Source organism: Hyla sarda, chromosome 10, assembly GCF_029499605.1.
Source record: "Hyla sarda isolate aHylSar1 chromosome 10, aHylSar1.hap1, whole genome shotgun sequence".
Classification (NCBI taxonomy): Eukaryota; Metazoa; Chordata; class Amphibia; order Anura; family Hylidae; genus Hyla; species Hyla sarda.
In genome coordinates this window covers 59,567,421-59,585,147 of record NC_079198.1, presented here as the reverse complement: position 1 = coordinate 59,585,147, position 17,727 = coordinate 59,567,421, and the positions used below count along the sequence as shown (strand labels likewise).

General features: G+C 40.2%; 1 protein-coding gene across 5 annotated transcripts in view; it reads left to right on the top strand.

Annotated features, from left to right (window-relative positions):
• Window positions 1-3,629, top strand: part of CACNG8 (calcium voltage-gated channel auxiliary subunit gamma 8) — a 124,357-nt gene extending 120,728 nt beyond the window's left edge. For all 5 annotated transcript variants that reach the window (XM_056543000.1, XM_056543003.1, XM_056543004.1 and 2 more), the window contains one exon: window positions 643-3,629. In XM_056543000.1, the coding sequence (XP_056398975.1) occupies window positions 643-1,223 (581 nt within the window). In that variant the 3' untranslated portion in view covers window positions 1,224-3,629. The remainder of the gene's footprint in view (window positions 1-642) is intronic.
• The last annotated feature ends 14,098 nt before the right edge of the window (window positions 3,630-17,727 follow it).

Sequence of the window (17,727 nt, the reverse complement as noted above, 5' to 3'; positions counted from 1 at the left end):
TATTATAATTAACTTTTCACTTAAAGGGGTACTGTGCCCTTAGACATCAGATCGCGGGGGCCCCGCCGCTGGGGACCTCCGGGATCTCGGCTGCAGCACCCCGCTTTAATTACTGCACAGAGCAAACTTGCTCTGTGTTCATAATAACAGGCGATACAGGGGCCAAAGCATTGTGACGTCACTGCTCTGCCCCCTTGTGACATCACGGCCGCCCCCTTAATGCAAGTCTATGGGAGGGGGTGTGGTGGCCACCATGCCCCCTCCCATAGACTTGTATTGAGGGGGTGGAGCCGTGAGGTCAAGATGCTCTGGGCCCTGCATTACCCATCATTATGCACAGTGCGAGTTTGCTCTGTGCAGTAATGAAAGCGGGGTGCTGCAGCCGATATCCCGGGGGTCCACAGCAGCGGGACCCCCGAAATCTGACATCTTATCCCCTATCCTTTGGATAGGGGATAAGATGTCCTGGGGCAGAGTACCCCTTTAAGTGTATAGAGACCTTAAGATAAGAGATATGAACAAAAGCATACTTGCAATGGATATTCAGAGCTAAAAATTTGCACCATTATGATATCAAATGCATTAGATTTTGTGTAAAGATACAGGATGTGCTAACTTTCTTGCCTTAACATCTATTGGCAGGTTTAAGCAACATTATTGGTGTCATTGTTTACATTTCTGCCAATGCCGGAGATCCCGGCACTAAGAGAGATGATGAGAAGAAGAGTCATTATTCATACGGTTGGTCCTTTTATTTTGGGGGACTTTCTTTTATCATTGCTGAAATGATTGGGGTACTTGCGGTTAATATCTACATTGAAAAGAACAGAGAAGCACATTGTAAATCACGTACTGAGCTGATCAAAAACCCATCAGCCATTCTTCGTTTACCAAGCTATCGTTTTCGATATCGTCGGCGCTCTAGATCAAGTTCACGATCCACTGAACCTTCTCAGTCAAGGGACACTTCTCCTGTTGGAGTGAAAGGGATACCATCTACTGACATCTCCATGTACACCTTATCAAGAGATACCTCCAAGGCTAATGTAAGCAGTCTGTATAATACAGAGCGTGGAGATCACAGTTTTTTACAGCTGCACAACTGCTTTCCTAAGGAACCTGGGGTTACCGTCACGGTCACAGGACCAGCCTCAAACACAGGCACCCTGGGCAAGGACGGTTCAAATACCAACACTCTTAACAGGAAAACCACCCCTGTGTAGGTGGTCCCAAGGCTAAGGTCTTCTAAGTGAGTGTGTGAAAGTGAGTGAGTGCACAATCTGTGTGATAGGATGTAAGTTTTAGGATGGAGGTAGGAGCCATTTTATGCCATGTAGCTGCCAATTTCTGATAAAGAGGTGTTAGGAATCTCTCTATCAGTGAAAGAAATTTTGGAACCAAATGAAAAATGTGATAATCCCTGCATTATATTGTTTTGATAAAACTGACTTGTTACAAGATAATGTACATTATAGGATGCTAACAACTGTTCTTTCCAAAAACAGAAACACAAATATCTTTGGTCATTGCTGCAAAGCTGTAGTTTCTCTCAAAAAGTACCTGCAACATAAAGATGGAACTATTACATATTGTAAACCAAGACAAATTCCATAAATGATTCAGAAGTCCTGTCAGCTTTCATTGCTGTTTTAGTAGATACTGGCATTCTCCATAAAATAACAATCCTTGAGCATCCATTCTCAAAACTCTTCATTGTGTCATTCCTGGAAATGTAGAAACAAATTGACAACTGGATGTGACCATTCCACTTTATAAAGGGGGATGTGTCCTCAAACTCTTACACTATCCATTTACAGCTAATGATAGTATGATATTGTGGAGGGACACACATTTTTGATAGTGTGAATGGGATACAGATAAAATTACAAGCACCTGTACTATGGAAAATGTATGGCAGGAGAAAGTTTGAACCAGTGTAAAAGTTGGTTTAAATAATGAAGAGGCTGAAGCACTTACCAAAGTGCCACAACCCCTTCAACCAGCTGATCAGTGGGGGGTGCCGAGAGTCATCTACACCTGATAACACCTGGGTATACATGTTGGATCTGTGGGGTATTAATGTGTTAAATGTCCAAAAACCATGGAGAAAACCTGCAAAGGGTTTACCTCAAATGGCAAAAGTATTGCAGCTGGTGCAAGCGAAGTGCATGATAACTTTTGTCCAACTTTCAGTAAACCATGAGTACATGTATTTCTCGCCCTAAAGGCATGTTACCACCCAAAGCTTCAACATGTGAACCCAGCCTAACTACCCCTCTCTGGATTGATTTATCATTTGATTACAGGTTTGGTGATGATGTTCTCGATCTTTAGATAGGTGAAGCCTTCTAGGACCTACGTGTACAAAACAAAGTTTTACAACATTGGTTTAACATATCTGAATAGTTCACAATCAATGCCCTTTGCATGGTAACAGGAACATGGAATTCTCTCACTCAAAATATCCGTTTGACATATCTGAAGGTATTAGTATTACATATATGGGTGTGATATGTAATATATACCAGCATCTCATAAGTAAGTGCACCCCTCTGATATTTTCATGTGACAACACTAAAGAAATGATACTCTACTATAATGTAAAATAGTGAGTGGATATTTTCACTTAGGGGTGTACTCACTTTAGTTGCCAAGGTTGAGACATGGCAGTGTGTTGAGTTATTTTAAGGGAACACAACAAATTAAACACTGTTATACAGGTTGTGCACTCACTATTGTACATTGTAGCAGAGTGTCATTTCCTCTTAGTTTTCCCATGAAAAAATATATTAAAATATTTACAAAAATGTGAGGGGTGTATGTGAGGTACTGTATAAGAGAATAGTTTAACTCAAAATAACTTACAAACTTATACACTTGATGATTAGAATAAGTAAGAATAGCTTAAAACCATGTCTCTATATCCATTTTGCATTAGTTGATGGTGAATCCCTGAAGCATAAGGGGCTTGAATGGTCTCTTTGCCTCAAATGAATAAGCCATTACTACAAATGATTTAGTAGCTTCATTGTCTATCCCTTAATTCATTGGTGAAAATTTTTAATGTATTTAAGACCAAGTGCCAAATGTTGCCATGAGGTTATGTAGCTGATGTTCAGCAAGACTGAAGAATATCACCATAAAATGGCCATTATAACAAAATATGAAAGTTTCTTTTCTTCTCCCTTTGAATCTGGTAAACTTAAAAAAGACAAAAAAATTTAATTCTGAACTTTTTTTTGCTAACCAGAAAAATAACATATACAAGATCAATTCAATTTAAAAGATACCACACCAAAAAAGACATAGGTTGGAAACAACACTGATGCAAATCAAAGATTGAAATTCCATGACAAACTTGTTACACAAACTATATGTCTCTTCGATAGTAAAGGGTGGGACGCCATTAAAAAGATTTATTATACACTGTAGCTTAGCTTTGCTGGACACTGAGTATTTCATATAAAGAAGTCTGGCAAATCATGTTTAGTTTCAGTAAAGCCTGAATGTCACTGTAGTTAAAATCATGACACAAACTGCAGATGGAGTGCACAACATGATTGAGGGAGAACTGCAGCACAACATTTTTCACTTCCCCTGTGCCCGGGCTGCAAAAACGAAAAAAAAAAAAAAAAAAAAACTTTAACTCACCTTCCTACATTCCCCCATTGCACCGATATCAGCATCCCATTCCTCCGGTGCCAAGGCGGGACATCGCTGTGGTCGGCGGTACGCTGACTGCAGTGTGATGATCCGAGCCCAGCAGAGCAGCATCGGAGGAATGGGATGCTGATATCAGTGCAACGGGGGAACATAGGAAGGTGAGTTCAAGTTTTTTTTGTTTTTTAGTTTTTGCAGCCCGGGCACAGGGGAAGGGAAAAACGTTGCACAGCAGTTCTCCTTTAAAGTCATACATTTTTGTAAAAAATTAGGCTTGTTCAAAAATTTGCAACTTTGTTTTCTATGCCAGTAAACTAGTATGCAATCCCTTCTTATATGTTTACTCGCTATAAAATACAGGCTGAGCTGTAGGCATACAATGTGATGAAGGAAAAAGAGAAGAATCTTTTTTAAAGAAATAAAGATTAAAGGAACTATTTCTATTTAAAAATAAGGGGTTTCTTGGATAAATGTATTCCATCAGATAAGTTGAGGGCTCTTTCTATTTATTGCTTGCTAATGAAGTTGCAATGAATCACATTCACACTGCTGCTAACCATCAATCTGTAGAGTTAATGGCATATCTGTACTATACTGATTTAACATATGGCATCTGCTGTCATCTCCTATCTTCTCCTTCATGCTGTCATTTGGTAATGATCAGCATTTTATAACTATGACAGATCATGTATAATAGACTTATGATAATGGCACATGCTCCATCTGAGTCTAATCCACTCTATTAGTACTTACCGTGCACATTTTTCTAAAAGTGTTTCCTGTTCCTAGTAGGCCTCTTTCCTACTGTTTTAAATTACTTTTATCCTAAAACTACCTTTTAATCAGAGCCTTCAAAAAATGACATATATATTCGAGTATAAGCCGAGTTTTTTAGCATGATTTTTCGTGCTGAAAACGCCCCCCCCCCCCCCAGTTTATACTAGAGTGAACTCTCCGCCTGTCAATCCCTTCTCAGTGGTCTTCAACCTGCGGACCTCCAGATGTTGCAAAACTACAACTCCCAGCATGCCCGGACAGCCATCGGCTGTCCGGGCATGCTGGGAGTTGTAGTTTTGAAACCTCTGGAGGTCCGCAGGTTGAAGACCACTGTGGCGTTCGTCATTATCCAGACCCCCCTTTAGTTTTCTACTCACCTCCCCTCGGTGGGAAGGAAGGGTGAGCTGGTCCGGGCCATCTATGCTGCAGAGACCGTCCGGTGGGGAGGGTTGGTTCATGTGCAGGGAGGCTGTGCATGAAAGTCCCTGTGCGTCATCAAGGCAATGTCACTAGTCCGGGGCATGCCCGGAGTGCGGAGAAGAGGGCCCCCCAGGTGAAAATGGACAGCCCGGAACGACTAACCCTCCCCACCGGACGGTCCCTGCAGCATAGATGGCCCAGACCAGCTCACCCTTCCTTCCTACCGAGGGGAGGTGACTAGAAAACTAAAGGGGGGGGGGGTCTGGATGATGACGAAGGCCGCAGTTCTCTTCAACCTGCCGACCTCCAGAGGTTTCAAAACTACAACTCCCAGCATGCCCGGACAGCCGATGGCTGTCCGGGCATGCTGGGAGTTGTAGTTTTGCAACATCTGGAGGTCTGCAGGTTGAAGACCACTGATGAAGGGATTGATGAAGGGGAGGATGATGACGGGGGTCTGGATGATGACGAAGGTTGCAGTGGTCTTCAACCTGTGGACCTCCAGAGGTTTCAAAACTACAACTCCCAGCATGCCCGGACAGTCGATGGCTGAAAGGATGATGATGAAGGGGGTGGGAGGATGATGATGAAGAGGGTGGGGGGATGATGATGGGGGTCTGGATGATGACGGAGGTCTGGATGATGACGGGGGTCTGGATGATGACATGGGGGGATGATGTATTTCCCACCCTGGGCTTATAGTCAAGTCAATAACTTTTCCTGGGTTTTTAAGGTGAAATTAGGGGCCTTGACCTATATTCGGGTCGGCTTATACTCGAGTATATACGGTATGATGATCCTTAGGCCACATTAGGTTACCCTTAGGCTATGTTTTTTCAGACATTTTTCATTTGTAAACATGCCTCCGCAAAATTGTGCACCGCATTTTTACCATCAACGTGCTTTATGTAAGTCTATGGAAAAGTGTTTGCCTGTGCACACAATATGTAAAAAATACAAACACGTTTTTTTACAGACGCATAAATAACTGACAGGTCACATACAATAAATATGCACTGTGAAACAATAGAAATGACTTGATTTGTCAGAAGGAACTTTCAGAGAATAGGCTAAAATGCTGCTGGGACCTGCAAAAAACAGATAGACTGTAGTTTATGACAGATTTTCATGAGCAAAAAGGATAACCTGTAATCTGTTTATCATCTGTCATGGCAAATGCTTCTTTTATTTGAATGCACTTGTCAATATTATTGGAACAGTTTTGTAGCTGCAAGAAAAAATTGAAATAAAGCTGTGCATTAAGCAGCTATATTGACCTTTATATCTAATCCATATAGCATAAACTGAGAAAGATCATGATAATCACAGGAAAACCAAGCTGGAAAGCTTTCCCACACATAAGAGAGAACATTAGGAGAGCAATATATCTCAGTTGTAGGGGTGAGAGAAATTAAGAATGATTACGATAGATAAGAAGTTTATATATTAAGCCAGGTGTGGGGACCAGATGTCTTTACTGTTGCTGTGCCGGGAAATATCCTCTGCAATGAATGTAGCAGTGATGAAGTGCACTGCAATTTACCTCTGCCAGAACCCGCTGAGCCTCATCCCTTTTATTGGCAAAATAGTCATCTATCTCTCTTGTCAAAATAATGTGATGCTAAGGGAATACGTGTGAAGCTATTACTTCTTCAGGTTTTAACAGGAGTGGTATTAGATATCCCAGCAGAGCAGCAAGGCCAGGATCTTGGGAAAAGGATGCCACTCAACAAAGATGAGATGAGCCAGTCTTACAGATACAGAAGTGTATACAGAGGAGACAGCTCAAAAGGGTTAAACATAGAAGGAAAAAGAGGGATTGTTGCTGTCAATATGTTTACAGCTTTATATTGTTATATATTAAATTAGGAAAACAAATTCTTTGATAAGTTTATTGAAGCCAAAATTCTGAGGTTAAACCAACACTTGCTTAATAGTGAAAGGTATAAATAACAAATCTTTAATGTCTTGAAACAAGATAACATTAAACTTAAATAGCTTCTAGTTTGTAACTCATCAAGACTTTGTTGTCCTGCTAATGAAAAACACTCTAAAGTAATGCCAATAATGACATTATATCAAAGAAAAGCTGTTTAAAATCTAATTTTAAAGGGATTTTCCAATGACAGAAGTTATTTTATCTGTCTAATAAATGAGCATATATTAATACATAAAGGTATATTATTACGTATTATTATGTTTTCCCTTTTGTTATTGGTTCAAACTGTCTACTCTGGTGTCTTCATTAGTCAAACTTCCTATCTAGTGTACATCCTGTGGGCGTAGCTATACGCGGTGCAGAGGTAGCAGTCGCAATGGGGCCCTGGTGTCTAAGGGTGCCCCAAAGCACATCTGTCCCAGAGACCGGTATTATATTTAGGACAATTACACCTCTGCATCCTGTAAAAGACTTCACGTTCCTGCTGAATGCTTTGACTGGGACTTTAGCCAGGGATATCTCCCTTCACTATGTGAAAGGCTCCTGTGGGTATAGTGAATGGAGTTTTAGTCAAAAAGGAGTGGTGGGAGATAGAGTTGGCAGAATTCCCAGCTAGATTGTATTGCAGGAATAGGAAGGCCATTACAGGATGTACACTTGAGAAGATGTTCAGCAATGGAAAAAAAAACCAGAACACACAGTACACCTCAGAAGCAGAAGAAAAGTGTGAAATACCAAGTAAAGGTAGTACTTTATATACCACTGTGGCCCTCATTTACCAAGAGTGTTGGGTTTTTACTAGTGTGAAATGTTTTTCTTGACTTGCAGAATTCTACTGTATTTACTATGAGCATTCACAGATTTACAAGCCGGGAACATGTTCTGACCAGCTTTTTCTAGGTGAAAATTTAAAGCCATTTATTCACAGGTAAATAGGTCAGGTTGTGCCCCCTTTTTTGGCATTTCACATTGCAATGTTGGGTTAGTCGGATTTTTTCTAGTGCACACTGTTGCAGACATATCACAGACAACGTGCACCAAAATAGCTTGGAATAATACAACAAAAACTAGTTGGTTTTAGCTTAGTAAATGAGGGCCTATATGTTCATGTATTAGACAGTTTAAAATATATTTTATTGTTGGGGAAATCCCATAAAATTCCTAATTTTTCCCTTAGGAAATAAAGGCAACATGGCATAGGAGACAAAGACAAAGCTACTGATTGCAGATTTTCATCCCTTTATCTGACTAAAGGCTACAATGGGATAACAGATATAAAACCTTATACACACAGCCAAATGTGTGTGGTATATATCTGTAACACAGTGTCCATAGAATTCCACACTGTACATTCAAATGCCACCAATATTATGCAAAGGGACACACATTTATTATTATGACTTCCTTTCATCCTTTGTTATGGAGATATTCTCACCTAGCAGTAATACATTGTACAAGTATCATATGGAAGAACAAGGAGTGCCTACAGCATTGCTAGGTGCAGAACTTTAAGCTTAATATCTTACTGAATAATACCTTTGATATACAAGCCTTTGTCAAACGTATTTCTTTCCCTACTAGTTTCTAAATAGAATTACTGTTATTGAAATGCACAGATAAAAAACAAAACAAAAACAAAAAAAAACATTTTAAATATGATTTATGTATAGGACTAACAGATGTATAGATTGCACTGCCGTAAGACTGAATATGTAGATTTTGTAAAGCATGTGACACTTTCAAGGTATTTCATTTATTGAGTCATTCACCTTCACCTCAAACATAACTTGACACATTAAAGAAGTTAGATTTACTTTGTTAATCAGGATACAGGTAATCAGTGACTACTTAATCCGTTTTATTAGATCCTTACATGTATTCATCAAGGTTGTTGTCTTTAAAGGACAATTTAGAGCTTTCTACCCTATCTGGTTGCTTTGAGGTTGAAGTAAGTTGGGAGGCAAAATATATACAGTGACCCCCTGACCTACGATGGCCCTGACATACGATAATTTCAACATGCGATGGCATCTCAGAGGCCATCACATGTTGAAGGCAGCATCAACATACGATGCTTTTGTATGTCGGGGCCATCGCATAAACGGCTATCCGTCAGCGCTGACTGCTTCAGCTGCCACCGGATAGCCGTTTACGGTGCCCCATGTGGTCCGCTGACGATCACTTACCTGTCCTCGGGGCTCCGGCGCATCCTCTTCAGGATCCCCTGCATCGTCGGTGCTCTCCATCGTCATCATCACGTCGCTGCGCACGCCGTCCCGTCATCCAATAGGAGCGGCGTGCGTAGTGACGTGATGGCGGCGACGGAGAGCGAGGATGCCGGGGAAGCAGAGGCCTTGCCGGAGCGTCGGGGACACCCCGGGGACGCGGCAACAGCGATGGACGGTGACATCCCGGGCAGCGGTGATGGTCCGGAGTGGCGGGGACAGGTGAGTAGAACTTCCTCTAACAGTAGTCTACAACCTGCGGACCTCTAGATGTTGCAAAACAACTGGAGGTCCGCAGGTTGTAGACCACTGTCCTATACTTTGCATTGCACGGATCCCTCAACATGCGATGGTTTCCACAAACGATGGTCCGTTTGGAACGGATTACCAACGTATGTTTAGGTACAGAGTCAGCAGCCAAGTAGGTATTATGTGCTGTAGCCTATTTTATATAGTTCCACTCCCAACCATAAAGTTGAATCGCACATCTTAAGGAGCGGTACTGAAAGGGAGTAAAGCTGTCTTACTGTACAATTTCAAATATCTTGAGCTTATGCAGCCAGGGAGTATAACACTTAATAGCATGAAATGTTGGGTCTTAGGTGAATGAACAATCGTCTGTCAGCCCTGCTCATTTATACTGTCCTTCAGGAAATATCAAGCAGAGGAAATTTTGGAGATGAGGTCTGGTGAGAGATCCCCTGCTGTTCTACTGTTTTAGAACTATATATCGGCATGAGGAAAAAGATAAGAAAATATATTAAATATGTAGGCGATATTACCAGATGAGAACATCTGCACAAAATGCTTTTCCATGTTGAGGTGATTTTCCAACTGTTTACACAAGCCATTTATGGAAATCTGTAATATGTAAAGCATTGGCAAACCAGAGTTACTCCTGATAAGTCTATTTTGGCAAATATTTGTGTCTCCCATGCTATGCTCCATGGGAAAAAACATACATAGGATCTCTCCTACAGAAGTTAAAAGAACTTGTTTCTCACTGCCAATTCCCGTTCCAAACTGCTGTCACTGTTAGCTGTAAAGGCAAGGAGACACACTGCACGTTTCTTATATCTGTCTGTGCTTCCATAACGTACAAAAAGCTTTTTTTTTTCTCTGATGATAAGAGTCAAAGAGGCGTCCCCAAGTCCTAACATGCTTCAGGCTGAAATGCCTCTTCTCCCATTCCTATCCCTACTTAATTATTAGCTTGACTACTTAATTAATAGCTGAGCCTTAACTGTCAATCAATCAGGGACAGGAAAGGAAGAGGAAACGAGGAGGTGTTCCAGCCTGCAACATTTAGGGGCTTGGAAATGCCCTCTTTGACTCCTAAAAGTCCCTTTCTGGGCGAGATCCTTACTTGGCATATAATCAATCCCCAGTCATGTTTTAAGGGTCGAACATTGATGTGAAGGCATGCAGTCTCCAATAGGTGGCCATTAGGAACATGTTCCGTTTCCTTCTGGAGGAGTACTACTTTGTATACATTTCCTGGAGAAATAACAGAAGAACAGCACAATGCAAATTTTTATGGAGACTTAAATTGTCATTAAATCCTTTTAATAATGATAATATGATGATAATAATAGTAATAATAATAATTACTTTCACATGTTAAGTTACAGTTTGTGTTATTTTACCAATAGTTCATGATTCTCTCAATCCTTATACCCCTCATCTGATGATGTGCTTGTAATTTTGATAGCGTGAAATACTGCGTGATAGAGTCAGTTTATATTTTGTCACTGTGTAATGACTCTGGCCAATGGACTTTGATCACCAGCTATCTAGTTTCATGCAAGAACCTGAAATATAATCTTCTGTACTGCAATGTAAAACCAAGACTGTGTCCTGGGTTCTTTAGCCTCACTTGACCTAAACCCCAACAACAAATCTGCAGCACAAACTAACATCAAATCATACCAGATTATATACAACATCAACAAAATCTGTTTGTTATTTTATTTCATGGGCAAGAGAGGATTTTTATTTCTGTGGAAATGTGCAGGATTGACTTGACGAATTGGACAAATCTAGTAGTTACCAACTGTGAAGCTAAAATCAAATATACCTCTAAAAAACATCATAAATATATGAGCAAACCATTTAAAATCAATAGGGAACACTAAAAGACGGTAATACAGGGACAATCAGTGCCTTTTCTTTTATGCCAACACAGCATGCACTTTAGTATCACATGCCTAGGTGTGTGTGGGCATCGTTCCCTAGACTCATGAAATCATACCATGTACAAGTACAGAAGTAAATCTTAAAACAGTTTTGCCTATTTACATATGGGGAAGAAAACACAATACTCGGTTATTTGTTTTGCCCAATTCCAATCATTCAAGTATTACATATAAGAGAACAGGTGGGTGCACTCATGAGGTCGTCACTATCTAATGCCTACTTATTGGCTACAACACTTTGGGTTTAGTATACCTCAGTATATGGAAGTCCAGGTACTCTTATACTTCGGCCACCTGCGGGGTGCACATTAGAGAAGCTGTAGTATCATAAATAGTATAAAGAGAAAAGGCAGTATGCACTCACCGTTAGGCTACAGTCGTTGATCCTGGGAGTCCGGAGACACGGGTTGGATCGGTGTCTTCTAGGAGCGCTCGGAGGCTACACCAGTAGTTTCGCAGGATCAACCCACTTCATCCGGCCTCTGAGGCCGGATGAAGTGGGTTGATCTCGCGAAACCACCTTTGTAGCCTCCGAGCGCTCCTTGAAGACGCCGATCCTACCCGTGTCCCCGGACTCCAAGGATCAACGACTGTAGCCTAGCGGTGAGTGCATAATGCCTTTTCTCTTTATACTATCCAATCATTCAAGCTCAAGTGCTACAATACCAAACAGTAAAATAGCGACTTACAATACGACTCATGATGAAAATTTGGAATGGTTATGTAAATCTTATGTTTACATTAGAAGGGAAAAAAAACTGAATAAGATGCACTTCTCGCTGATCTCTGATATGCAAGGAAAGCTGGCAGCTTGCATGCTACACAAATACATCATTTGAATGTATTATCTACTGAGCCATTACACACTATACCTACTGGAGGACGTTACCTGCAACCAACAAGTTTTTTTTTTTTTTTTTCCCCTTGAATCATGATATTAATACCTGATCGTTGCACTGATTTACAATGTGGTATAGCCTCAGGGCTAAAAAGACTATGTTGTGTTTGCCCTGTTAAACTGTGAACATAAAATATACTTAGGGCATGATAAGCAGTAAGATTGCACATAATTGGATGCAGTGGGTGAATGAGTTTGTATGTAAAATATGATTACGAGTTAACTTAAGCAACCAATATAGTATTACATGGGCTCACTCTTACTTTTTCTCAGTTAATATGGTTTATTTCATGGCTTGCTTTGACATCATTAAAATATTTATCATTTGATTTTAGGGACTGCAGATTACTTTTGGTATCCTATAATGTCTGGTACAGGTTAAAAAAAATTCTGTATCTTAGAAATTCTACAAATATATAAAAAAAATGTAATAAAATAAAAATGTTAAGAAAAAAAAAAGCATAATATGGGTATAGAACTGACATTAGATTGCACTTCTGCATTGTTGTCATAAGATTTTGTTTTCCATTGTTTTGTTCTCAGTTCTGGTTTGTAGATGTCTGCCCTATTGGGCCATTAAAATGTGATTATTTTCCTTGTAATCAATTTAAGACTATGTGCCAAACTTCAAAATACAGCCACATTTTGATGACATTTCTCCTGCGCTCTTTGTGTATATCAAGTATATGAACAAATCATTCACAAAAAAATATTGTGCCAATCTATTGTATCCTATATTTTTGAATATAAAAAATGTTAAGGTACAAGATATAACAGTGTCATATTTACATAATAAAGTATCTTATAGGGCAAAGTGAAGGCAGTAACACTTCGATATGAAGAAACAGATGTAGCTGTGTTGAATTTGTGCACAATAATGGCTTTCTTTAAGGGGGTACTCCACTCGAAAACATTTTTTTTTATCAACTGGTGCCAGAAAGTTAAACATATTTTTAAATTACTTCTATTAAAAAATATTAATCCTTCCAGTACTTATCAGCTGCTGCATGTTTCAGAAGAAGTTATTTTCTTTTTGAATTTCCTTTCTGTCTGACCACAGTGCTGACACCTCTATCCATTTTAGGAACTGTCCAGAGCAGGAGCAAATCCCATAGCAAATGAAATGGACAGAGGTGTCAGTAGAGAGCACTGTGGTCAGACAGAAAGAAAATTCCAAAAGAAAAGAAATTCCTCTGGAACATACAGCAGCTCATAAGTACTGGAAGGATTAATGATTTTTTTATAGAAGTAATTTACAAATCTGTTTACCTTTCTGGCACCAATTGGTTTAAAAAAAATTAAAATAAAAGGTTTTCCAGGGGAGTACCCCTTTAAGTTAATGGAACATTCAGAGCAACACTGATACATTGGTCCACATTGACTATGCCTTATGTGCCAAAAAATATGGCTCCATATATGCCAAAGTTGTGGCACATAGCAACAGAACATGAAAATGTGCTTTGCTTGACAAGAAGGTGTGGGCTATCAAGATAGGGGTGTGACCTGACTGCAGTTCCAGGAGCCAAAATAATGTGCCCTAATTGTGGTGCATTACCTTTGCCTGAAAGAATTCTACTCATAGTTGGTGTAAAGTATAACTTGAGACATGACAGTCTACAGATGCCCTGTGATAAATCTGGCACATATAAAGTCTGTCTTATCTCTTCTGACCTACCCATACAAATGTTTGGCACAGCCGAATGTTCCCATGTTGTTTATGGGGAGGGGTAAGCTGCAACCAGACAGCTCTAGCACTAACTTATTTTTCCCAGAACAAAAAGGTGAAAATATAGAAAATTTTGCAAGCCCAACCCTTCTCTTCACAGATACCATCTGTCAGTGGAGCATTGGAAGGCCACCATACATCTTAAATAGTCAGCTAAACCCACCATTTCACCTTAGTCTACGCTGTATGGCCACCTTCAGACAGTTTAAATAAAGTTGACCCCATTTTGTTAAGCTTAGTGCACGGAATAAGAGGCAGACACAAGGTTTCTCTCTTTTGGTTGTCTTTATAACCTTGATTCATGCTACACTACTTTGAGACACTCAACTAGGAATAAACATTTATCATTATGCAGTAATGATGCCTGCTTTCTGACATGACATGGGTTAATAAAAGGGGTCGCCCAGGATTGGAGAATGAAAGCTACTTTTTTTCAAACACAGCATCACACCTGTCATTAGGCTGTGTGTAGTAATACAACTTGGTTCCATTAACTTCAATAGCTAAAATGAGCTAAAATAACACACAGGCCAAGACAGGTGTGGCACTGTTATTCCTACATTATATATATATATATATATATATATATATATATATATATATATGAAGACAAATGGCACTGCAAGTAAGACTTTTAGTCAAATATGGGTGCTCAGCTTCAAATAGGTCCAAACGCCCTAACCTTCCTCCAACCACGTTCAAAAAAGGGAAGCGGCACTCCAATTAAAAGTTGAAAAAATGGTGTCTTTATTCACCCATCAAGTCAAATGCAACGTTTCAACCTCACCATGAGAAAGACCTCATGGTGAGGTTGAAACGTTGCATTTGACTTGATGGGTGAATAAAAGACACAATTTTTTCAACTTTTAAATGGAGTGCCGCTTCCCTTTTTTGAACATATACCATACTTTTCGCCGTATAAGACGCACTTTTTCTTCCCCAAAACTGGGGGGGAAAAGTCGGTGCGTCTTATACGGCGAATACACCCCTATCGCGGCGGTCCCTGCGGCCATCAACGGCCGGGACCCGCAGCTAATACAGGACATCACCGATCGCGGTGATGCCCTGTATTAACCCTTCAGACGCGGCGATCAAAGCTGACTGCCGCGTCTGAAGGGAAAGTGACACTAACTGTTCAGTCGGGCTGTTCGGGACCACCGCGATTTCACCAGCCCGACTGAATAGCTGAGTTAGTGCTTACAGGACACCGGGAGGGACCTTACCTGCCTCCTTGGTGTCTTCTCCGTTCAGGGATCCCCTGTATGCCGGCGCTCTCCTTCCTCGTCATCACTTCGTCGCGTACGTGTGTCGGCGTGCGTAACGACGTGATGGCGGCGACGGAGAGCAAGGATACCCGGCCGGCAGCAGAGACGTTCCGGAGCGACGGGGACGCGGCGACAGCGATGGAGCGACATCCAGGGCAGCGGTGACTGGTCCGGAGCGGCGGGGACACGTGAGTATTACCTCCTATGCAGTGGTCTTCAATCTGCGGACCTCCAGATGTTGCAAAACTACATCTTCCAGCATGCCCGGACAGCCAACGGCACTATTGAGTTCAAAATCTTTATTATTTTAGATTTTGCACCCATAAATTGGGTGCTTCATATACGCTGGTGCGTCCTATAGGGCGAAAAATACGATATATATATATATATATATATATATATATATATAAAACATTATATTCTTATAGCCCCTACAATACCTTTTCCAAAACATACAATGATGTGGAGAAAAGTGAGCAGGCTTCAGAAACAGCTGACTCTATGGTGATTTATGTCTACCCTATTTCTACTTTTAAAAAAAAGTGTCAGAAAACAATGTTGGGTGCAACAACCAGGTATTGTCTGCACCCCATGGCATATTTATAAACATGAGGGAAAATACTGGCACATCAGTCTCTACATGCGCCAATAAATGCGCCAATACATGCGCCAATAAATGTATATGTGTTGCTCCTTTAAGTTCAATCCAATAAGATTTACTTAGGAAGATTACCTGTCGTGGAAAAAGATGACAGCACATTGTAATATGATAATACACCAAATGACAAATTCACTTCTACTGCATCTGTAAAACAAGAACTTATTTTATTTCAGAATTTCTATGATCCTCCTCCTATTTATAAGAATTTCAGGACTCTAGAATCTATAAATGAAAGATATTTTTTCATTGTTTCAGAAGATGGCTGATCTCTGTGATAACAAGAAAAACTTATATTAATGCTAATAATGAGAAGAATAAAACATCTACTTCACACATTCAGAATGATATGGATATATAAGAACACGTTCTTATTGTAAAATGGAACCAATGTATGACTCATTGTAATCTGCTGAAAAGATTCCTTTTTATGGACGTAAAAAAGACTATTGTTATACTAAAGCTTAAGAAAAAGGTGGAACGATTCCCCCCAAACAAGTCAGACATTTGTTTTCTTTATGAAATTTTCTAAATATTTCCTAGAAAAAAAAAATCACATGTTGTAGTATGTACTTAACATATTTGTTGCAATATTTTAACCTGGCACTACATGTATGCTGGTATTGTACATTGAATGGACACATACGGTAGGTGGTCGAAGGGAACATATTTTTTATAATTTTCTGTTTTAAGAATCTGAAAATACTACTAGCAAGCTGCTTAACATTGAAATCGACTCAAGTGGGATTCAGTTGTCACATCTGGAACACAGTGACCATGAGCACTTATGTATCTCAAAATCTTACATCCCTAGAAAAGCTATTGATGTAAATGGCTTCAGCACTCTCTGACAACAGGTCAAGCATATACAACACTGTAGAAATTAATATTTTTGAAATTTAGCAATACAGTCTCCAAATGTGTGATGAATTACATTTTGGCCTTTGCACCTCACTGTTGATCTCTGGCGGAAAAAAAAAAATCAAGTCAACTGGTGCTGGAAAGTTAAACAGATTTTTAAATTACTTCTATTTAAAATCTTAATTCTTCCAGTACTTATCAGCTGCTGTATGCTCCAGAGGAAGTTGTGTAGTTCTTTCCAGTCTGACCACAGTGCTCTATGCTGACGCCTCTGTCCGTGTCAGGAACTGTCCAGTTCAGGAGCAAATTCCAAAAGTAAACCTTTGCTGCTCCGAAAAACAAAAGTGGCAGCATTAAACACTGGGGTCAGACTGGAAAGAACTAAACAACTTCCTCTGGAGCATACAGCAGCTGATAAGTAATGAAAGGCTTAAGATTTTTTTAAAGAAGTAATTTGCAAATCTGTATAACTTTTTGGCACCAGTTGATTTATGGGCATTTTATGGGCACTGTCAGATACAAAAATAACTTGTACATATTATACATCTTGCCAAAACATTAACCTTTCTAATATACTTCATAAGACAATATTATTTTCTTTTTATAGAAACCATGGCTTATAAAATCATGGCTTTGTTCAAGCTGAAGAGCAGGCATGGCCAAAGTTCAGTAAGTGAGGATGGGCTAGCACTCCTCTGTGCTCTCTCCTGTCTGATAGTACTCCTCTGTGCTCTCTCCTGTCTGATAGTACTCCTCTGTGCTCTCTTCTGTCTGATAGTACTGCTCTGTGCTCTCTCCTATCTGATAGTACTGCTCTGTGCTCTCTCCTGTCTGATAGCACTACTCTGTGCTCTCTCCTGTCTGATAGGACTCCTCTGTGCTCTCTCCTATCTGATAGTATTCATCTGTGCTCTCTCCAGTCTGATAGGACTCCTCTATGCTCTTTCCTGTCTGACAGTACTCCTCTGTGCTCTCTCCTGTCTGATTGAACTCCTCTGTGCGCTCTCCTGTCTGATAATACTCCTCTGTGCTCTCTCCTGTCTGATTGTACTCCTCTGTGCTCTCTCTTGTCTGATAGGACTCCTCTGTGCTCTCTCCTGTCT